This window comes from Chanodichthys erythropterus, chromosome 16 (assembly GCF_024489055.1).
Source record: "Chanodichthys erythropterus isolate Z2021 chromosome 16, ASM2448905v1, whole genome shotgun sequence".
NCBI classification, from domain to species: domain Eukaryota; kingdom Metazoa; phylum Chordata; class Actinopteri; order Cypriniformes; family Xenocyprididae; genus Chanodichthys; species Chanodichthys erythropterus.
Window position 1 is genome coordinate 26,653,682 of NC_090236.1, and position 24,028 is coordinate 26,677,709.

General features: G+C 37.0%; 3 protein-coding genes across 5 annotated transcripts in view; 2 read left to right on the plus strand and 1 right to left on the minus strand.

Annotated features, from left to right (window-relative positions):
- Window positions 1-13,216, minus strand: part of rreb1b (ras responsive element binding protein 1b) — a 40,064-nt gene extending 26,848 nt beyond the window's left edge. For all 3 annotated transcript variants that reach the window (XM_067363276.1, XM_067363277.1, XM_067363273.1), the window contains exon 1: window positions 12,880-13,216. The gene's annotated coding sequence lies outside the window, so the exon portion shown is untranslated. The remainder of the gene's footprint in view (window positions 1-12,879) is intronic.
- A 3,425-nt stretch (window positions 13,217-16,641) lies between these two features.
- On the plus strand, window positions 16,642-17,632 carry nrn1b (neuritin 1b). Its single transcript, XM_067363813.1, has 3 exons — window positions 16,642-16,768; window positions 17,020-17,164; window positions 17,341-17,632. Exons 1-3 carry the CDS (start codon window positions 16,714-16,716, stop codon window positions 17,567-17,569), a joined length of 429 nt encoding a protein of 142 aa, XP_067219914.1. The 5' UTR covers window positions 16,642-16,713; the 3' UTR covers window positions 17,570-17,632.
- Window positions 17,633-22,558: 4,926 nt separating this feature from the next.
- LOC137003205 (LYR motif containing 4) lies at window positions 22,559-23,706 on the plus strand. The gene is made up of 3 exons (XM_067363260.1): window positions 22,559-22,681; window positions 22,910-23,030; window positions 23,216-23,706. The coding sequence occupies exons 1-3, from the start codon at window positions 22,563-22,565 to the stop codon at window positions 23,276-23,278; spliced, it is 303 nt and encodes a 100-aa protein (XP_067219361.1). The 5' UTR covers window positions 22,559-22,562; the 3' UTR covers window positions 23,279-23,706.
- Window positions 23,707-24,028: the final 322 nt, after the last annotated feature.

Sequence of the window (24,028 nt, forward strand, 5' to 3'; positions counted from 1 at the left end):
CATGTGACTTAAGACTGGAGTAATGATGCTGAAAATTCAGCTTCACCATCATAGGAATAAATTACATTTTAAAATATACTAAAATAGAAAACAATTACTTCAAATTGTAATAATATTATAATTTTTTACAGTTTTTTTGATCAAATAGATGCAGACTTGAGCATAACAGACTTCTTTCAAAAACATAAATAAATCTTACCTACCACAAACTTTTAAACAGTACTGTATGCAATTTTAGTCCAAAAGTAACAATAACAAAATGATTATTACATGATAAAATGTTGAATAAATATAAAGAACATTTTCATTTAAAAGAAATAATGACTCAAAAAACAAGGTAATGTGTTTGGTTCTCAGGGAACACTGATAAAACAAACAAATGAATAAATGTTAAAGTAAGCAGATTCTGCACACTTCACTGGTAAAAAAAATTCTTAAGAAGGCCAAAATGACAAGGAAAAGAAAGAGCGTGTGTCTGAGGCAAGAGTGTGTCAAAGCCCTTGCATCCCTGTGTGACAGGCACAGGCAAGTGTTGGATTGTGGGCAGGTGTTGGCTCATGGGGCTATCGCGTTCTGCTGCCTCTACACTCCACACTGTTCCTGTATCAGTTTCAGCATGTGTGTATGTGTGTTTGTGTTGAGTGGGGGAGGTGACAGAATAGAAGGGTCTCGGTGGGGATGGGGGCTACAGTGCTACGAGAACCAGAAGGAGGATTCCTGACAAGAGGAGAGGTTTCTGGTTAAACTGGTTCTACTGCTCAGCTCGTTCCTCCCGTCTCTCTCTCTCACTCTCTCTCTCACTCTCTCTGGGTGGTTCTCCTCCTCCTACATCCTAACAAACTCCATCTTATTTCATCACAAACTTCTGCTGCATTTCCTTTTCAAATGTCCTTATTATGATGTTTTGTTTAATTTTCTGCAATCTTATCCAGGCAAAAAACTAGAACTGAACAGAGTTCAAAATGATAAATATTAAATTAGACTCATATAAGAAGCACTATAAAATGTTACAAGCACTATAAAACGTGTACTGTAATTCTTCTACATATCAAATATGGAAAGATGAGTAAAACTGAAAAACAAAAATAGAACATCTATGTTGTACAACATATAATGGCTGGTTTCTAGCTGCTCTAATATGGTTTGGGTGTTTGGCCAACTGGAGAACCAGCTGTTGGGCACCTGGCTGAGATGGTAGACCAGCTTGGAGCAGCTAGACACCAACTATCATGTTCCAAAACATAGCTATCACTTTAGGCTGGTTTCAGCTGGATTTTCCAGCAGGTGAGGGAGTAGTGAAAGACCGAGACAAATCAAGAAATGTGCTTGAAACTCTGATTGGAATGAACATAAGGGGTTAACGGGAGGAGGAGGAGGAGGGGACCACATGAGGCCCTTGGCAAAGCAGCACTCAGCTGTCAGTCCAAACAGGTGTCCCTGACATGACCTTTGGCTTTTATTGCATACAGCAACCATTTTGTTTCAGGCAACCAAGCCAGGAGCTCCAGCAAAACCCATGACATCACACAGAAAGGATGAACTCCAGTGTGAAGTCAATAAGATGCAAAAATATGATTTATTTGTGTTTGGGTGGAAGGATGCTTACAGTAGGGCGTGAGCTAATAGCTATTACACACTCATAAAAAAGGGCCTACAAACTTTTGCTAATAGGGATGCACTGGCCAATTCAGGGAGATGGTGATTATCTAGTTCTGGCATGAAACTCTAGATGGCACGGGCTGATTTAACTCATTTGGAAGCGATCACGTCATGATCTACATAGCACAGCTGATTGGTTGCTGTTGCATCAGCGGCCAATGAACTGTGGCTCAACATTCAAACGAACCCTTCACCTTCCCCAGCTCCACCTGTGCAGCAGCAGCAGCAGCAACATACCTTACATGCTTACAACAACGTCTGTGAATGTATTGGCAGTAGCAAGTCTCGGTACTTGCTCTGCAGCAGCAGCACAGTAGCAGATCTAGCCTATTCTGTCAAGACCAAATACATTAAAATCGCCATATCCATTACCATGCAAATCTCTATTTAAATGCTATAAGCAGTATTATTTTAGTATCACTGATATAATATTATAGTAGAGCCCTATAAAATCTGTTTTATTTTTTCCCAAATTCCGTTTTTTCCGTTTTAATTTTTCTGTATTCTATTTTTTTCTGTTTTATTAATTTTTTTACTCCATTTTAATGGTTAAATTAAATTTTAGTAATCAAAAAGCATATCTAATTTATTGAAATAATGAATCTTGTCCAATTTACCAACAATTTAATAAAAGTTTCACAAAAAAAAAAAAAGTTCTGGGGCCCTACGTTTTATTCTTTCCCCTCAAATTTTATTTTTTACCAAATTCATTTTTCTGGATTCTATTTTAATGGTTTAATTCCATTTTAATAATCGAAAAACAACAATATTAATTCATTAAAAAATATATTTTTATGAATTTTTTTCTTCAGAAGTTCTGTTGTGTATTTAAATTTTTCTGGCAATCAAATGAATGCATACCATTTAATTTATCTTTTAATCATTAAATTAAACTTTTGTCAAACAATGTGCTGCACAACAGAGCTTTACTGTTAAAATTAAAACATGGGACAAACACTGAGATTATTGTTTAAAATATATTTTAATAATTTATTGTTAATTTATCTAAATTCTACTGTACAACAGTAATATGTTTCTGTCAAGTTAAATCGAACTTTTATTTTGACGGTTTGCCTAGAGCTATGAGTTTCTCTGTGTTTATAACAGTAGTTTCTCAAACGAAGCGGTTAAATTCTGATGAAGTGACTTTCAGAGCAGCTCTGGAGATGAATTTGTGCGTTCATATAGTGAGGCGACAGAGGACGGAAACACTGCGAGCGTCGCACGTGCTTCAGCGTGCGTGCGCCCGCGCGATTGTGTGTGAGGCGGTGTGAGGTAAATGAAACTGCGCTTCATTTAATTTAGGTGTACTGACCTGCTTTTAATTCATTCATCAAAAATTTGACAAATACCGGTATATTCCGCGTTATATAGTAAATTCCGTTTTTATGAATGGATTCCACGATTCCATCCGTGATTCCGTGATCGCGGAAATTATAGGGCCCTATCATAGCTTTTGTTAATGTTTTCAATTAGATTTTATTTTTATTTTTTTACATTTAATTTTGTAGTAATTTTGATGTGTGTTTGTCATTTTTATTACTTTTTTTGTAACACTTAACAATCAGGTTTCATTAAAGGTGCTCTAAGTGATCCTGGGTGGATGTAACTTCCTGTTGACGTTCGAAGTGTTGTCAAACAAAACAGAGGCTAGCTAGACCCTCCCTCCTCCTCCTCCCCCTCCCCTCCGTGCTTCCTGAAACAGTCATGAACGCGCATTTAAAATCATTCTTGTCGGTTATTGGCTGGAGCAAGTTTATTATGTTAAGTGGTCCAGGCTGCACCTGTTTGTTTTTGTTGCCATTTTTGGAGCTTGTGGCGGCTACAGAGACCGCGTTTTTTTACAGTGTGTTCAGGGGACAGGCAGCTAGCGGATAGTGAGGAGATGTTTGCTGTATGTGACAAAAAAATGTTTTGGCCTAAAAACGCGTGACATCACTTAGAGCACCTTTAACATTAGTTTAGATAACATGAACTAAGAGTGAACAATATTTCTACAGCATTTATTAATCTCAGTTAATGTTAATTTAACGAAAACTATAATTATGTTTTAATTTATTTAGCTTTAGTTATTTTAGTAGGCCTGCTTCAACTTAAATGAAAATTAGAAATGTCACCCTGCCAACTAGTTAAGTTTTTTATATTTTATTTAAGTTAATTTCAGTTACTCTAAGCTAATTTAGTCATTACAAAATTACAATGTACAGTATGAAAAATGGATATTCATTTCAGATATGCAAAAGATTTTGTTTAACAATTAATAAAAAATATTTCTAATTAACATTAACTTTGAGTGAGCCTTAGATAGTGTCAAATGTAATCAAAAAGGTTAAAAACAGGGGAAAAGAGCGATTAAATATCAAATTCTGACCAATATTGATATATATTGAAAAAAACAAACAAAAAAAAACTGGTACCTATATATTGTGTATCAAGTGATATATGTGTAGTCATGTACTAATGTACTTCGCCCATTACCAGTGGTCCACAGGTTTAATTTATCACATGAGAACACAACACTCTGAACAGCACACTGATTTCAATTACCCAAATTTAATTACCCAAATTATTTTTGGTTACAGTTTTGACAAATTGATAACTTTAATTTCACTTTCAATGATCCAGTAAAATATTAATTTTGGTGCATCACTAACATCAAGATTATTTTAGTGAAGAAAAATTCACCTCTTGACCCAGCAACCCATATGCAGACCATTTTTTAGTCTGTGCTACCAGAGCGTAACCATCCATTCACTGTGAGGAGACCCTAACTTCCTCTGTCACATACAGCTGCTGTCCTGTGATGTGACACGCGCTGCAGTATAGCAGGCTGAGCTCTCTGAACTACCTCCCATTTCCAGCACTGTGCATTCCAGGCTATTTAAAACTCAATCCCAGTGCAGATTTACCCAAGCGTACACTTCTGGTCATTATTTCACAACCCCCCCCACCCCCCCATCTCTCCCCATCTCACCGACTTTCTCCAAACCCATCTTTAAAGGCCACTCTGCTGCAGCGGAATGAATCGTTCGGTAAAGGATTTGAGGTTTGAGGCCTCACAGACAGCCACTGTCTCAGGCCAGACAATACAGTGTATTCCCAGTGAGCTGAAGTAGGTCAGAAAGTGTATTTGGCAGTGTTACGCATGTTTACGCTCGCTGTCTCCACTGCAGAACTCGCAGCCTCCCGCCTGCACGCATGCATGCCAGCTCCCTCTGCTTCTAATGTCTGTTATATCCACCCTGACCGGCCCTCTGTCCTTCTCCACCCACCTTCAACTGAGTTTTTTCTAAGTCCTTATCATCAGACACAGACTTTGTCTATTCAGCGCGCCCACTCTTGCGCTTCTGAATGAGCATGCATGCATGCATGAGCTCGCATGCACGCAGACTACTTCTGCATAAAATAAGTCACCAATGGGGCTTAATTATAAACTACACATGGGCTTTTCATCTCAAGAATGTTCTTCTGCTCAAATGTGACCGTTGTGTCCATCTCCTCAGGGCGACCCTGATCAAAGTACAGGGCCACATCACTGACCGCTGGTCACCATAGAAACTGCCATTCACTGACTCCAGAGAGTCCCACCCCCGAAGCACCACCCCTCCTCAAGGGCCCTGTCGTCTAATACGACCAATCCAGTCAGGGCAGTCAGGTGACACTGCAAGGCTTATTTGAGCGAGTAACTGCTGGAAACAGCCGGAGGTTGTCTGTCAACCACATGGCGCTTGTCAAAAGCTAGAACGGAGAAAAGCAAACTGCCTTTGCGAAAATAATCCACTGTGCTCGCGCATACACAACAGCCATCGCTGAAATAAGTAAGACTTTGTGTTAGAACAGCTCTGGTGCCAGTGGACAGACCGCTACTGTGAGGGTGCAACATACAGGAGACATTTGGAGGGGGCAGTGCAAAGATAGTCTCCATCCAGCATTAACCATTAGGATTAACTAATATTACTGACATAAAAATGCTAAGTTTTACAGCGTTATCATGTTAAACAAATGGAAACCGCATGCAGAGAACCTGATAAGAAGGGTTTGGAAGCCCCTAAATGTCAGTAAAACCTTCACAAAGTCATTTTCTGCGGGCAGAGTCCATATGCGTGTGTATACTAATCCCTCTCTTACCGTGGTCCCCCTCATAATCTTCTGTACTTTGCCTTAGTGAGCACACTGATCTGAGGCAGTGCAGTTCAAACTCAAGACTGACAGAAACAATTAGAATGTGATGAAAACTAAATTAATGAGAAAGAAATTGCTTCATTGTTCTTCAGCTATTTTAGCATTCTACATACGTACACATATGTAGAATGGAAAACAAGAAAAAACACTAAAGAAACCGAGTGTAGTACACAACTTTTTATAATATATTTGTTAAATGCATCTTTGAGAGTAAGCTACAAAATAATATTTGTGCTTTCGGCCACTTCTTCAGTGTTTGTTTCTAAACTCGTAATTGCACGTTACATGCTGGCTATGTAAAAGCAGATAACACAGACCTCTGCACAGCTGGAAATGGTTGGCCAAAGGTAAAGCATCTATTTACTTTATTTGGTTTTTAGTCCGTCCTATCTAATGATTATCTCAAACATAGCTGTTTGACTGCGTTGTGGTATACTCACATTGTTAGTAGCCCAAACGAAAGAAAATGATGCTTAAACCTAAGTGGCATGGCTGCTCACAAAACTGCATGTTTTGTGAGCTGCATTTACACAGCAAACATGTAAACACAGTAAATAGTAAAGACAATGCTGTGATTGGTTGGAGATGGGGGAGGTCACATAGAACAGCTCTCTGATTGGCTGGAATTAGATTTTTTGTTTACTTGGTAAACATTTATGTATATTATAAACTAAAAGAGGACATGGCAGTAAACCCCATCGACAAACACAAACAATTAAACAATCAGAGAACGTCAACCTGAAAGAAGTGAGCGTAGAGAGATGGAGGGCACTGTTGAGCAAGCGGGCCATTTTAGAGATAAAGGATATTATTATGTTCTAATTTTATCATGTGTGTTAAGATTATGATTATATTGCTCACCACTTTAATATAGACAATATGTTTCAGATGAATCACAGCTTTAAAAACAGGATTTGCTAGTCAGTTGCAGGTGTTAATAAGGGGAGGGGCATTCTCATTCTAGAGAGCATCTGATTGGATAAACATTTGTGTAGTGCAGGATGAGTCAAATATTTTTGGTCCATTTTCCCAGATAAGAAAGACTGTAGCCTACATTTATGTGCAAAAGGTTAATTTTAGAAGTTAAATGACATAAACTAGCTTCAAAACTAACAGACACGGAATAAAATCCATGTCTCGTGTTATCATGGAGTCTTCAATCTGATAATCACATTAAAATACCTAATCAATGGTGTTCATTTTGCCTCTTCAAGTTCTTTGTCTCATTCTAGTTTACTAAAAGAACACATCCCATACTCTGTGATAAGCAGGTTAATATTTACTGCAACCCTGAGATGAACCGGGCTACAAAAGAACCAGGAATGACCTTTGCCTCATTTCCATGTTTTGTTTTCCCTGTCCTGTTCTGTCAGGAATCCTCTCCTCCTCAACAAGCTTTTGAAAATGGCGATTAGTTAATTTAAATGAGAATAAACTCTCAAAATACAATTCATTTCTTTTAAATTGTCAAACATTTGCAAAACTACATGAAAACAAACCTCATAAACCTTTTTGAAATGGATCAATTGTATAAAATCAATGTCCTTCGTGTAACAGTTTTAGTAAAGTAAAACAATTTTCTTGCTGGAGAACACATATATAAAGACAGTTTTGTACTATTTGCTTGCAAATGTTTTGCAAGTTGCAAAATGTGAGTGTGGAAACACAGAAATCAGATTTTAAAATAATTTTGTTTAAAAAAGGACTAAACGCTTAACATAGCTGGGATTTGGACAATAAGGCTGTAGCAAGTGTGCATTATCAGACATTAGCGAAAGCCAGGATGGTGGATAGGCACATTCTCCTCAAACTGTGTCTTATTTTCTAAGAGCTGGAAGAGACGGGAGCGGCCGGGTTTCTCCTCCTGAAAAGACGCCATTTTGCTTCATTGTCTACACTGCCTCAGGGCATTTTGGGAGAGGCTGCTAGAGAACTGCCTGAATCACCTTAATCTTGACGACTGATAACAGTCAACTTTTAGCATCTTTCAGCTAGCATGACTTTATAAAGTTTTTTTTTTGTTTGTTTTTTTTAAGAATCCCATTGAAAAACAACTTTTAAAGGTATTAACACATTATGAAATCTCCACTGAACATGACATCAGATGATACGGCAAGATCTTGTGATAATGTGCCATGAAGCACTCACTAATGAGATAAATGTGCTGGTGAATGAGTGTGCTTTGTCATCACTGTCATGTTGCTCTAAACCATGATACTTGTACATTTTGAAGATCCCGCCCTCTATTTTATATAGAATGAGCTCCAAAATGACATATAGCACTATGAAAGTGGTTCATATGACTTGTAGTGTTGTCAAAATTCTTTTTTAAAAATGTAAAAATGTCAAGATACCAGCATTCCCCCTAGCATTTTGAGCGCTGTTGAGCAGATTCTTAAACACCTCTGATTGGCCACGGTGTTCACGTGCTCAACAGATATGTCTGAGATTGGCTACAATGATCAACGCTTCAAAAACATGTTGTAAATAGACGTCTTTGACGTTCTTCAAGGAGCGCTTATACAGATACACACGGGAGCGTTTGAAAGCAGGCGTCTATCGGCGGATATATTAAGGCTGCAAACCTAGAGTAGGAATAACAAATCTATAAAGCTGACAAAATATGTCTCATGAAGTCGTTCTGTATACGGACACACTAATTGAGTCTCTTTGAAGAAAAGCACTGAACGAACAGCCCAGCCACATCTGTTTCCCATTGCACATCGATCTCAGAGACACAGAAGAGGATCTGTCCTCAGCCGGGACATTACTCTGTGCAGCTCTCCTTGCGCTAAGCTAGATGAGATTGTATGATTCAAAGTTCGTGCAGCTTAACCACGACATACTTCAACCAATTTTTCAACCTGCAGTGCACACCTAGATTTCCCAGTTAAATGACTCCTGCACTCAGTCATACAGAGTCCCTCCCTCATCTCATGAATCACTACAATCAACTGGAACTGAAATGAAAGTCACAGCTTTGTCATGAGATTTCATAAAATCATGCATGATGTGACACCACACACTGCGTCATTAGATTAGTAGAGTTTCATGACAAACACTCAAGTCAGGTCATAAGCTTTTCTGGCGGTTTCCAAAGCAAAAATTTGACTTTTAGCAACTCCCTCTACATGATACCGATGAATTAGCCACAGGCATATTTTCATATCTTTGATATGTTTGTTCAATGCTTGAACTCGAAACTGGGAAGTCTGAAGTACAAAGAATGCTAGTACAAGACGAACTGGTTCCACAATGTGACTCGACCTGCCATCTTCCCGTTTCTGTCTCCCTCCTTCACTCCTTAATGTGCAACAAGAGCGTTTCTTCAGCATCTCCGCCTCCCTTCGCTGTGCTCCCTCTCTAGAAGCTATCAAAAATTCACAGACTGTGGGCAACTGCCAGCTGAAAAAACTGTTTAGTCAGCAACAGAGGCAGGGTGGGAGAAGAGGGGCGGGGGAAGCAGCAGGGGGAGGCAAAGGAGGAGGCCTGCAAAGCCGTGTGTGATTCGTCTTCTTTTTCTCTCACAGACAAACGTAAAAAAAAGTGAACGCAAAGCACACAATCCCTCAAAAAGGAGTGTCAGCAAGTTAAACTATTTATGATTGTGGTAAAACATCACAGTTTGACTATTATGACCTGTTTGATTGACTATCACACAACTTGACTCTCAAATTAACGGGGTAAGGATACGGTACCTATTGTTTTTTCTTTTAAATCTTTTTCTAACTTCCTCTATCCACACAGGCTGCTCTATTTCCTGTCATCCACGTCCCATTTACACCAAAGCATTTTCATGAGGACTCAGTTTCACTTTTAGTTTTTCTTTGCTACACTTATAGAATTTAAAAAGTAAACAATTTAGTCCAGAGGTTCACAAACTTTGAACTACAAAGGACCAAAAATTAAACTTAATTGAGAGCTGTGGACCAAAACTATACTAATTTAACTATAATAAAGTGTACATTTAAAAAAAAAAAATCTAATGAAGTTATATTCTCAACATTTAAATGCAAAAATAAAACTGAATTAGAAATGAATAGAAGTTTCAATGGCATGTTTTTTTCCTTTTTTAATCCTCTCGTGATATGCCAAGATGGGCCAAATCAAATGTCATCAACTTTGGCCACAGTAGGCCCTGGTCATGTCAGGGCCATGACCTCTATGACTTTATTTCTTATGCAGAACACGAAAGAAGTTATATTGATTTTTTTTTTTAAAGAACTATTGTTGTCCAAACAATGAAAGTCAATGGTGTCCAAAACAACACTGGATCCCAGTGACTTTCATTGCATGGGCAAAAAACAGAGATACTTTTTTTTTTTTTTTTGCAAAGAAAGAAAGTCATACAGGTTTGACATGAGGATGAGTTAATAATGACCAAACTTTGGTAATTTATGGGTCATTATTCAAATAGTCAGTCGCTTAACTTTGAATGAAACATGCAAATAGTAGCATCCATCTGCAAACTAACTTTCTTAAGCCCCACAGGTACAGTGTCTCACCCCAGACCCCAGGACCAAACCAGGCTTCCCATTCCCTACGAGGGAGAGGGAACATAATCTTATCTAAAATAGACAGGTTAAAAATAGCTCCAGAGCGAAACAGGACGCCCATCTCTACCCATGGATGAGTGAACAGAACACCCATCACTAGGAGCAAAAGGCTCGGTGAGATGACCAACTCGTTTCTCCATCCATTCCGGGACTTCAACAGACCAGTCCCTCTGTCTTTACACTACGCAAACAATCCCAGTTGGGCATGTTTGTCAAAGGAAGTTTACTAGGGAACCCCCGAGAGTTGATTTTAATGAATTTATATTAATAAAGATGTACCAACCTTCATTTCCAAGGCTGCATCTCCATACTCAAAGAGACCAAAATAAAAGCACAAAACAAATCCATCCACTCAATAGGTCTGTTTGTTGGGCTTTAAGACTCTTTATATACTTAATACAAAGTGGAGTAAAAGCTGATGGCCCCTTTCTATCACTATCAGCACAGCAGCTCTGATGATCACAATGGGTTTTCTCTATTCAACTCTGGCGACTCCCTGCTGAGGACAGAGGAGATTACAGCTCAGACCACTGGTTGACTGTTCACTAGAACATGCCTTTGAATTTTCAAAGGTCTTCTTGCTTTACGCGTCTGAACAAACACATCTCCACCCTACATCAGCCTGCATTGTGAGAGCGGCAGCTATTAGGAAAATGAAAAAAGGAGGATTTGTTTTATTTTAACCTTGCCTCTCTGCATGGAGAAACATGACAATGATAAAAAACAAAAATCTTAAAATGTATGCTTATACAAAGCAACAGAGAAACAAAGTAAAATATTTGCTTAAGGTGATGAAGCAACATGTTCCCATCCTGGTTCAGAGTACATTTACAATGGCTTAATCTTTTAAGATCACACTGCGATTGCCCAAAGGACTGAGACTTATCTTTGATTAACAAAGTTTCTTACAATAAATTGTGATGGTTATGGGCAAAATTAATTTGCGTATGATACGTTTCAAACATAAAACCCTCTAAATCAGAGGTTTTCCATATTAATAGACTCAGTACATAAACATTTATTACATTATATACTGCTTATCAGATAATTTACAAGAAATATAATTTTATTCTATATTTTATATAGCCCATGGTCTCTCCGGATCCCCTGGAGTACCTTCAGGGATCCCTGTTTGTAAAAGAACATATACGACAGCTAACATGCGGTAGCTCATCATAAACCACAGTGTAATATCTCATCAATATCCTCAGATGACCATCTAAAGCTACACACTCTCGAGGAAAAAAAAATAAAAATTTACCTTTAGAGGTAAAACAACTTGTCACTTGGGCAGTTCCCTAGAAACATCTTTGTAATTTATTTACTTCTAAGTTCACACTAGTACCTTTAGGGTACAAATTACTACTAATATGCAACATTTATGGGTAGATAATATACAAAGTTGTCTCAAGAGTTACAAGCTGTTGTACCCCAAAGGTACAACTTTTAAAAACATTTTTTTTTTTCTGAGAGAGAAGGGGATGGAAGTTATACAAAACAACCATGATGTAGTTAAAAGTCAGCAGATTGAGAGGACTGAGCGAGTAAATGATGCTGCCACTGCAGGCCTCCTGGAGCCCAGTGTTGAATTTGGTAATGGAATGTGAACTGCTCATCTGGATCTCTGCACATTCTGATTCTCCAAAGAGACGCGAGACCGAACAGAGGATGATGGGAGGAGGGCACGAGCACAGCCTCTGTCGAAACACCCGCACGTAAACGATGCATCCTCCTAGTAATTAGTCATCCCAAATTGAAATGTTTAAGTCGTTTCGTCGATGTGGCTGCTTGGTTCAAGTATAAACGACTTTTCTTGTAGAAGTATTCGGTGTTCATCTCATGCAGCAAACCCAACCCAAAGATAGTCACGACGACAGCGAACTTCCTCCTTTAAAACTTTTGACATTCCCAAACATTAAGTTTTCAAAGTGTGACAAACGAAACTATGATGGTTTGGTGAACAATAATGACTCGTCGACTGTGAAAAAAAGTCAAACAAAACGTAAATACAACATGTCCCGACAAGGTCAAAATATAAAGGGAAGCGTGTCCAACCCCCCACGCGTTAGCCTCGATCAAAGTTCTGATGTGGATGCTTAGGTTCACTATAAAATACTCACTTTTGATGACAACTTATGAGCTAAACGTTTTGTCAAATGGGAGATAAAGTCATATTAATGACACTGAGTTTATGGTTAATTAAAGTGGTTAAGTTAACTAAGGTATGCTGGTTGAATACATGTGCGCTGGTTAGACGCGAGTGAATTCCTGTAGTCAGGCGTTCAACCTTTGGATGCGAGAATGAAACGAGGAAGCACAAACCCCGTGCGAGGAAGAAAAAAAAAAGTTCGGACATCATCTCAACATCTTCGGCCTTCCAAGTTTAAAAACTTCCAACAAAGTATCAGTCCACCAAAGTTTGCAATCGCCAGGATGGAGAACGTAAACAACAACAACATGTAGAAAAGTGCTCAATACTTACGCTTGACTTTGTCGGGGTTGGGCTGATAGCGCTGAGACATGGTGATGGTGAAAAGAGATGATGGACTTCGAAAAAAACTGCAAACTTGTTCCGGAGAGCGATCAAAATGGCGTATTTGAGGATGTGCAAAGTTCGCCAACTGGATACTTCACATCGCCCACTCTGTTAGCTCCCTAAAGGAATGATGGCCATCGATACTTCCGACGAGTGAGGGTCAGAAAAGTCACTTTTTCCTCAAAGTGTGTTCCTGAGCGCTGCTCAGTGAACGTGATAAGTAGACGCATCACGTGTTGCTCTAGTCTCCAAGGGGACGTGTGTTACTGAGGCTGCCACTGGAGTTCAGCTGTGAGCATCTCTACGGGAGGGGTGGAAAACTTCTTCACTCCTTCAGCCTCATCCAATTGATTATTCGACAGATAGATAGATAGATAGATAGATAGATAGATAGATAGATAGATAGATAGATAGATAGATAGATAGATAGATAGATAGATAGATAGATAGATAGATAGATAGATAGATAGATAGATAGGCTTTTAAAAGCATTTTGTAGGCATACAAACACATTTTGTGATACATTAATTAAATTAACTATATTTTATATCGTGTTAATAATATTTTATGTTGTGTAAATAATATAAAATGACTGAAAATGTAAACGTGATAGCGACGGGACCCCAGTATCACTATGTGAAAGGCAACCGATGATGCAAACTCGCTCTTTGGCGCCTTCTTTCTATCACAAGACAAACACCTGTTGGTCGTCATATACTGTGATGGAGCAGAAACATACTGTGGAAGGACATTTAATAGCATCAGAGACAAATTATGAGATGAATGTCAAAGAAAGACGAAATAATTTGAGGTAACACCCCATTCTATAGGCCAACTTTACTGAATTTTCTGTGAAAATAAGACAACAGCCCTGTGTAAATAGTGACTCCTATAGAACATGAAAAATATGCTAAGTATAAAGTCCTTTTAAAGCTTTTTAAAAACGTTGCTTCATCGCCATGGTTGTAAAAATAAATTGAAGATGTATTTGGCATAAGCCAATCAAATCTTTTAAAAAATAAAATAATAAAAAATAAAATCTTAAAAAACTGCTGTCTTTTATTATTATTTTCCCACAATTGTACTTAATTTGATTGAAAATTAAAGGGAGTGAAGAAAAAATATATATATAAACAAATAAATAGGCTAATTTATGACAGATGATGCTTCCATTTTACAGATGTTCTTTGGTGAGGACTTAACTTTTCAAAGCATTTATCTTCAGTCATCCTTATCATTGCTTTAAATTTGCATATAAGCTAGTGCATTTAACTATGTGTCTCCTTTAATGAACTCTTCCTGGGACAACTCTAATACCTGAGAGGTGTGACAGCAGCATTGGGTCTGTGAGTTTGTGTTTGTGCTGCCACTAGAGAGCAGTCTCTGCATCTTCTTATGTAATCACATGAGAGTGACCTTGTGTTGGTTGGTATACTAAGCAATGTCTCTGACCCACAGTGACCTGGATAATTGCCTCTGGCCTACATAGTGTTCTCCATCCTGCAGAAAACTCCTCTGTGCTCCTCTGTAAAAGTATTAACATGTATATTCCCCCACCCCCCAACTTTTACTTTCTTTAGCCTATTGTTTTCTTTTGACACATTTTATATTAGTTAATATTCAAATTTTTTGGTTTTCATACAGTGATATTTACAATCTCTAAAGGGTGAACTGAAAAAGTGACGAGGTTGAACACAATGAATGTGGTGTTCAAAATGATGCTGACATTTCAAGGCAATACAGCTATCAGGTAGGCTACAGCTCATATCTGTGTTGTAATGAGTGTGAGAGCGTGTGCTGATGCACGTATGGATGATCTAATATTTGAAATACCTGTGTATGAGCATGTGTTAGGGAAACGTGCGTCCAGTAACCTTACACGTAGAAAGGCTTATTTATTTGACAACAGCGCCATCTGATGGCAAAGGATATATGTAGGCTGCTGCTTATGGCCTCAACAATCAAAACTAAAAACTCTACCCTACTATTTTATTCAGACGGTTTATTGTATTTAAAGGGTTAGTTCACCCCAAAATAAAAATAATGTCATTAATTACTCACCCTCATGTCGTTCCTCAAGACCTTTGTTGATCTTCGGAATACAAATTAAGATATTTTTGATCAAATCTGATGGCTCAGTGAGGTCTGCATAGACAGCAATGACACTCCCTTTTTCAGTACCCAGAAAGCTAATAAAAACATATTTAAATCATTTCATGTGACAATAGTTGCTCAAAATTAATATTATAAAGCGACGAGAATATTTTTTTGTGCGCCAAAAATAACAAAACAGTGATTTTATTCCACAATATCTAGTGAAGGGAGATTTCAAAACACTGTTTCATGAAGCTTCGAATCTTTACGAATCATTTGTTTCAAATCAGTGGTTCAGAGCGCCAAAATCCCATGATTTCAGTAAACGAGGCATGGTTACGTTAAAAGCGTTTTGAAACTTCAATAGTTCACGTGACTTTGGCAGTTTGATAGTGCTCCGAACCATTGATTCAAAACAAATGATTCATAAAGACTCGAAACTTCATGAAGCGGTGTTTTGAAATAGCCCTTCACTAGATATTGTGGAATAAAATCACTATTTTGTTATTTTTGGAGCACAAAAAATATTCTCGTCCCTTTATAATATTAAGGTTGAACAACTATTGTCACATGAACTGTTTTAAAAATGTTTTTAGTAGATTTCTGGGCATTGAAAAAGGGAGTGTTATTGCTGTCTATGCAGGCCTCACTAAGCCATCGGATTTGATCCAAAATATCTTAATTTGTTTTCCGAAGACCAACAAAGGTCTTCTGGGTGTGGAACGATATGAGGGTGAGTAATAAATTACATAACTTTCATTTTTGGGTGAACTAACCCTTTAAGGGGTGCTTTTGCTTTTATTTCATTGTAATATGGTAGTTTTTGGTAGTCTACTGTATAATAGCTAATTTATTGTGTAGTGTATAGTATTGTGGAGTAGAGGCTGAATCTTGTTGTTGAATTGGAACTAAATATGAGATATGATCAACATGCTTAATGTATGATTAACATAATTACGAAATGCTCCTATATTGCGTTAATCTACAAGAGTTTTGCTAATGGAATGTATATCCACGCAGGACAATCTGCAGTAAATCCCTTTAGGCTTTTTTTATGTTGTTAATAATTCTGTTGTTTCAAATGCTGATCGCTTGGGGGCGCTTAAGGCATGTCCCTTTCCCATTTAAGAATGAAATTGCACACTCCTGACTCTGGAACCCATTCACGCTACGCTGGTACCTAGTGTGCGAAAAGAGCACTGAACATTTACATGTTTAGAACATACGCGTGATTCGTTCCTTTTAGAAGTTCTAAATTCTGATTTTACACTTAATTTGGGTTACAAAGGATTACTGAAGAAATTGTACGACTTTTAAACGAAAAAAAAAAAAAGATTTCAGATATTTAATATCAATATAAATTATTGGATGTTTTTAATTGAATATATTTTACAGAGATTCCAATAAATATGCAGTATGAAAAAATATAATTTTATATTTAAACGGTAGGTTTTGTCTGTCAGGTGCACGCTTACGTCATCATAGCGCAAGAAAGTAAAAAGGGGGAGTGTAAGAGTAGGTGACATCTCTATTTCTGTACAGTCCACTTTATCGCTAGCAACTGTGGGGAGTTCAGGACAGAAGTAGTTTAGTTCCCCTTGAAAATGCAGCAGTTTCCTGGTGAGAGGAAGTAGGCGATTTCACACCTCCTTCGCATACTATTAGGCTAATACTGTTAATCGTAGGATGGGAGTGACTTCGACCGATAAATACAACTTGGTACTTTTCACACTGGAACTAGGTGAGTCAGTGAGTCCTTTTCCCCCCAATTGTAGGTTATTGAAAAGACTGAAATTCAATTTTCAAACTTTGCACACCCTTCAGGTCGAGAATATTTTTTAATTTAAAGTGACTAGCCTATTTTTGACTCAGTGGTTCTATGACATAAGACTTTAGTTATTTTGGGTGTTTAAAATTGAAGGAAATTTCCTACTTTTGAAGGAAAACAAGTTGTGTGTATTATTCTGGCTGATTTATTCTGTTGTATTTCAGTTTCATTGGTACAGGCAGCATGTGCTGGAGGAACATGCGAAAACGTATTTAAAGGTTTCTCAGACTGTCTGCTCAGTCTTGGAGAAAACATGGTGAACTATTCCCAAGAGCTGGATGACAGCGAAAACCTACAGACCATCTGCTCGTAAGTACACACTCTCTGCAGTCATTTCTGGAAGAAGCTAAGCATTTAATATCTGATGGTCCTTCTCATGTTTTAGATTTGACATATCTATGAGTTGAACTCATGCCATCCATGACTCAGACTCACAATACTGAAACATATTCAATTTTCTGCATCTTGTGTTTATCCTCATGCAGGTATTGGAATGACTTTCACTCGTGTGCCTCCACAGCAATTGCAGATTGTCAAGAAGGAGCAGGCCTTTGGGAAAAACTTAAACTGCAGTCCCGGAGCTTGAACTATCAGGGAAGCTTGTTTGAATTATGCTCTGGGGATAATGGAGTATCCAGAGTTTTATTATCAATGGAACTGAAGATATTGCTGATGTGTTTCATCACACTAGTGGCTTGGCTTACTTTTGATTAAGAAACCTGAAGACATGACCTGAAACAAGTTTCTAAATGGATTATATTCACCCTTGTTTCTCTTCACCTGAATCAGTTCATGTTTTGATGCATATAGACTTCTTGGCACTCTTTGAAAAAAAAAATTCAAAAATGACTTTCTTAAAGGGATAGTTCACTCAAAATTGAAAATCTGTCATCATTTACTCACCCTCAAGTGGCCCCAAAGTGGACTTTCTTTCTTCCATTGAACACAAAAGAAGATATTTTAATGAATGTTGGTAACGAGACAGTAGACAGCACCCAATGACTTCCATAGTATTTTTTTTTTCCTACTATGGAAGTCAATGGGTAACATCAACTCTCTGGTTACCACATTCTTTAAAACATCTTCTTTTGTGTTCAGCAGAAAAAACAAAGTCATACAGGTTTGGAACCACTTCTGGTAAGTAACGACAGAATTTTAATTTTGGGTGAACTATCCCTTTAAATGGCCTAATTTTTCCTTTACCAAATTTTGAAGATGATTTCCAGTATCTTATGAAAATCTATATTTTAAAATGCAATTGTTTTGTCCATTGCTGTGTAAAAACAGCAGGACCAATAATAGAATTTTGTTTTACTATTTAAGCATGCCTAAATTATCTGATAAGCACATATTTAACAACACGGATTGTTTTTCTTTAAAGCCCAATCTGCTCAAACAAAAAGAACTTAATATGACAGATTGTATTAATACAATATAGGATAATAATGACTAATGTAGATCAATTAAAATGGCATTTGAAATATATAAAATTATAGAAAAGTGTTGAAACTGAAGCAAATGAAGTACAAATCAAATAAATCACATATTGTTTGGATAAAGACCATGTATTTTTTATTTAAAGTTTTTTTTCTTCTCATTTTTACTTTGACTTCACTCACTATAAATTATTTGTTGTATTTTGAGATTCTCTGTCATCTAAATAGTTTCAAAAGGTTCAAGCTCATTAGAGAGATCCCAAGATTACAGTCCTGCTCTTTCACCCCCTCCCAGTACAGCGAGTTGCTTTAAATAAAATAAACAGCTAAATGCAAGCGATTCCACATACAGTACTGTATATGTTTCTATGAGGAGTTGCATATGCTATAAAGTTACAGAGCCTCTAGCATTTTTTCCTCTTTAATGACAGCAAAAAAACCTGAACATCTGTCTAAAACAATACTACATATTAAAATAGAGGGAACATGTTAGTTGGAATAATAATGGCAGGAGAAGCGCAGATGCTCTCTTTCCTGTAAAACCCAGCCCTTGAAATAGGACCACGGCCTGGTTATTAACACGTGCTGCACTGACGGTCCTAATCATTCCCTGAAGGGATTGTGCGTTCATCGACTCGAGCACATCTGTCTTTTTGTGTGCTACATAGCCTGACATGAACAAAATAAAAGCAGATGTAATTCAGTCACCTTGAGAGTAGAATATATTGTAAGTGGGAGTGGGAAATGAAAAAAATATTTGCTTAAATTATTCAGTCAATATCATTTGCATCTCATACATGCAAACGCCTTGTCACTGCATTGTATATGCAAGATCCAGAGCAGAACATATAATAAATCATACTGTTTTAATAATTAAGGGACTCTTCCAGACCCAGGAGAGCATCCTAAACATAATAAACCACTCACATTGACACAATCGCTTAGCATGTTTTTGGCAGCATAACTTTTTTACTTGGAGATTTTTGTTAAACTTGTCTCTCCTTTGAAAACCCAGTGGATAAGACCAGGTGGTTTATTGTACATGTCATAAAAAAGTTTAGTATAAGCCATGGAAATGCCTCTGATGATGATTATTATTATGTGAAATATTTAAGACGTTGTTTGAGCAGATGATAGCGGTTGGTATCTGAGGAGTCAGAATGTGCTCTTTACACCTGCTGTCTAGACTCTAGAGCAATAATCCCAATGTGCACCATCTCACGGTGAAAATATCAGCATGATTTCGCTGCGTAGAGCTCTATGTACCTGCGAAGACATTAATTCCCAGAGTAGATGTATTTAAAGACTGTCAAACAAGTCTGCATATTATATGAATCATTTGTACTTCTGTATTGTTAAGCAATTATTTTTCAGTGCATCACAAATTTCCTAGTATACAAAATACTGAGCTCCCAAAATCGCTGTCATGTAAAAGGCCATTGTACTTTAATGTTTGAATCTCTCTCCTCTTCAGTTTTATGGGCTACAGAAGGAAATAGTCCTGGTTCTTTCTGGTTGTTAATAATGCAGGAGGTTGTGTGAGTAAATGGGGCAGGCAGTAGATCCTACGTGGACCCTGTGAAAATGGAAGCAGCGGAGCAGAGGATGAATAATACACATAGGTGACATGTTTGAATGCAGAAAGTCAAGGAGAGACGTGGAGGTTTTCAAAGCTCCTGCTCAACGCTTTGAATGGCATGAAGATGTAAACATTTTGTAATGAGTTTAATTCTGTGGTAAGATGCTTTAGGAATCAAAAGTTACTCATGTTCACACTGAATTATAGAGTATCGGTGTGCTATAGTAATTTTTGGTGTGATTTTTTTCTGCTAAATTAAACTAAAAATCAACCAACAAATAAATAAATAAATAGAAAACACAAATGAATGCTGATGAGATGTATAGTCCTTCCTTGGAATCCTTAAATGTGCACCACTAAATAAATAAACAAACAAACAAACAAACATGAATGCTGTAATGGTAGTGTTTATTTCCAGAAGTGTTAACTTCAGATATCATACAATGGGTACCCACTGTATTACGTTAACTAGTTAAAGGGTTAGATCACCCAAAAAAGAATAGTTTACCCTCATGCCGTTCCACACCCGTAAGACCTTCGTTCATCTTCGGAATGCAAATTAAGATATTTTTGTTGAAATCCGATGGGTCCGTGAGGCCTTCATAGGGAGCAATGACTCTTCCTCTCTCAAGATCCATAAAGGTACTAAAAACATATTTAAATCAGTTCATGTGAGTACAGTGGTTCAATATTAATATTATAAAGTGACAAGAATATTTTTGGTGCGCCAAAAAAACAACAAAATAACCACTTATATAGTGATGGCTGATTTCAAAACACTGCTTCAGGAAGATTCGGAGTGTTATGAATCAGCGTGTCGAATCATGATTTCAGCAGTTTGGTGGTTTGACACGCGATCCGAATCATGATTCGTTGATATAATGCTCCGAAGCTTCATGAAGCAGTGTTTTGAAATCGGCCATCACTATATAAGTTTTTTTAAATTTAGGTTTTTTTGGCACACCAAAAATATTCTTGTCGCTTTATAATATTAATATTGAACCACTGTACTCACATGAACTGATTTAAATATGTTTTTAGTACCTTTATGGATCTTGAGAGAGGAAGTGTCATTGCTCCCTATTGTTGGGGATAAACAGTCTAGGACCCTTGAAACCAGATATGTTGAATAAAGACCCGGAGTCAAAGTTTAAAAAAATAATAAATTAAAGAAAAATTTAATGAAGAATAGTTTGCAGTTTCATCAGCAGAAGTCAGCTTCAGGTCTCACAAGGAGTTCGTAGGCCGCTCTGCGTACATTCATATTTCCACAACAATTATACTCTAACAGAGTCCACTAACTACGTCATTACTTCAGGTTGGATGATTCTGATTGGCTAAGGAAAATAGACAAGATTAGAAATTTTCCACACGTGGACAGATAGTAAGAAGCATATCCCTATCTAGGACCCTAGATTTAGGTACCGGATGTCCTTTTGGGGTCATGATGTGGTGTCTGCTGGTCTCGAGCAGAATGCCAGTTGTCCAGTAGAAAGGGACCTGCACAAAACACTTAGCGCACATACACAGATACACATGATTCACAGCTTCTTCAAGGCTGAAGTTGATCTGAGCAGGAAATTTTCCCCAAAACATACTGATAACATGTTCTTTTCTCTCAGTGAGATGTACAGAGGAAAATAGATCCTTTAACATACATTGAAGAAGTCATTCAAATAATTTAACAGAAATATAAATGTTGATTTATAACTTAAAAGATATATGTTGAAGCGGCAGTGGATTCCAGAATCCACCCCTTCACTATAAACATAGCCATCGTATTTCAACAAAAATATCTTAATTTGTGTTCCGAATATTAACGAAGGTCTTGAGGGTGTGGAACAGCATGAGGGTGAGTAATAAATGACATTATTTTCATTTTTGGATGAACTAACCCTTTAAATAACAGTTAAAGATAGATCTGATTGGTTCCAATTTGAGTCTGTTATGTTTTTTCCACATAGTTTTTATTTAGCAGAAAGAGCACAGTCTTGATAGTGTGATGCTTACAGAGGCCCCATATGCCACAGTCAGCCATGATGCAGCCCTGGGGATCTTCTGTAGTCTCCCTAAGGCACAAACACTGTTGTGGACATGAATTTCTCTCAATAATGTTACATTAGCTGCCCTATATAACATTAATAAATGGCAGCACTTGAAAAATTATACAGTACCAGTTGTATTTCCATTTAATATACTGCTTTATTGGAAGTAATTTTGCACTAGTTTTGTAAGGTTGCTTGCTTACAGGCACTTTTCAAATATACGGTGCAAAGTAAGGAGTGAAATGTTTCGTTTATTTTATTTACTATTTTTTTCTTTTTAGTTACATGGTCAGTTAAATTACATGCTTAACCTTCAGAAAAATTATAAAATTATAACTGTATTTAATTGATGGATACAGTCGAGAAAATCAAGACCTCTGGGGTAAAGCAGGCCAAAATGTCATGCCTTTGCTAGGCTAATTCTATGTTATATAATAATTATTCAAATGTTTTCTCACACAAATCTAATAGCTGCCACAACACATGTACTGTAACTCCAATGTATTCGTTTAGTGCGTTTACAGTTTGCCAATTTGCATCATGCGGGTTACTAACATGCCATAACTCTCTTTATTGTAGGAATGCACATGATTGCATACCACTGCCATCAGCCTGACGGATCCTGACACTAGATGGCGATATATCAAATGCAACCCAAGAAAAACGACACTGAAATCAACATGGCGTCGTGCAGTCGGACTCAAGTGATCTCGCTCTACAGGATGCTTATGAAAGAGTGCAAAAAATTCCCCTCATATAATTACAGGTACGTCTGTACTCTTCCGTGTGGAATATAGTCTATATATATAATATAAATGTATATATTTTGTATATGTATATGTTAATTTTCTGTATAGGCTGCAAAGAAATCCAGTCATTTGTATAATAAGCACTAGCGTTAGTATATAAAGCATGCCTTTTACATTACATTAACAAATAAACGATTATTTACCATCTACTATTTCTTAACTGTAAAAATACTGTTTGTTTACAGAACATACGCACTTCGCAGAGTGAAAGATGGCTTCAGGGAGAACATTCAAGTTGACAATCCCAAAACACTGGATATGCTCATAAATCAAGCTAGAGAGAATCTGGCGGTCATCAAGAGACAGGCAAGCAATGCCAGCTTTGTTTAATATTCCAGTATGGTTTTTATCGCCAAAGAACTACTAAACTTGAATGGCCTGATTCAAATTACAGAATGTTCCCATTTAAGAGTATTAGAGTTACTAATAATTACTAAAACATTTTATGTTCTACTACATCTAAGACAGTATCACTTATCTGTTTTTCACAGGTTTCCATTGGCCATCTGTATTCTGCTCAGAAGACTGTTGTTGAAAGAGAGCATCATTTATAAATATGTTCAGCATCAAGAATATAGTGCCCATACAGTATGGTTGTGAATGACAAATCTGTGTGGCCTATGAGCTTCACCACTAGTCTACTGTCTGTGTAAAATTGTAATGTTTTACTGTATATTGTGAATGTATGTTGATGTAATATTCTTTTCAGCTATTAAATAAGATACGAAGCATGGCGAGCATCCAATATTTGTAAAAACTTTAGCTTTGCAATAAGCCATATTACAATACTGAACATATGGGAAGATCCCCTTAACTATTTTAAATTGTAACATATATAGATATAAGTTTAGCATATGCAAAATGATGATGCATCAGCCAATGTATTATTAAGGGAAATAAATAAAAAAAAAAAAATTGCTAATTGACTTGTCATTGCACAAAATGTAAAATTATGGGGGTGAGATGATGGCCATGATGCTGAATCATAGTAAAACAGATTCATCTGTAAAGTAAATGTATTCTATGACTTATATAGAAGCTTATTAATATATACATATTTAATTGCAGATATGTTTTATACTCTGAATCATTCTATTTACTTTTCTATTTATTTAATGATTTTCTATTCAATGAATAGCAAACATGTCTGAAATGTATATTAATATAATTATTAAAAAATAATAAGATCATGGGGCCTTCTGTGCAAATAAAAACTATATTTTTTAATCCACAAACCTAAAAACATTCATTAAAACCCGCATTAGCAAACATACAAACTCTGATATTCAACTTCATTCACAGAT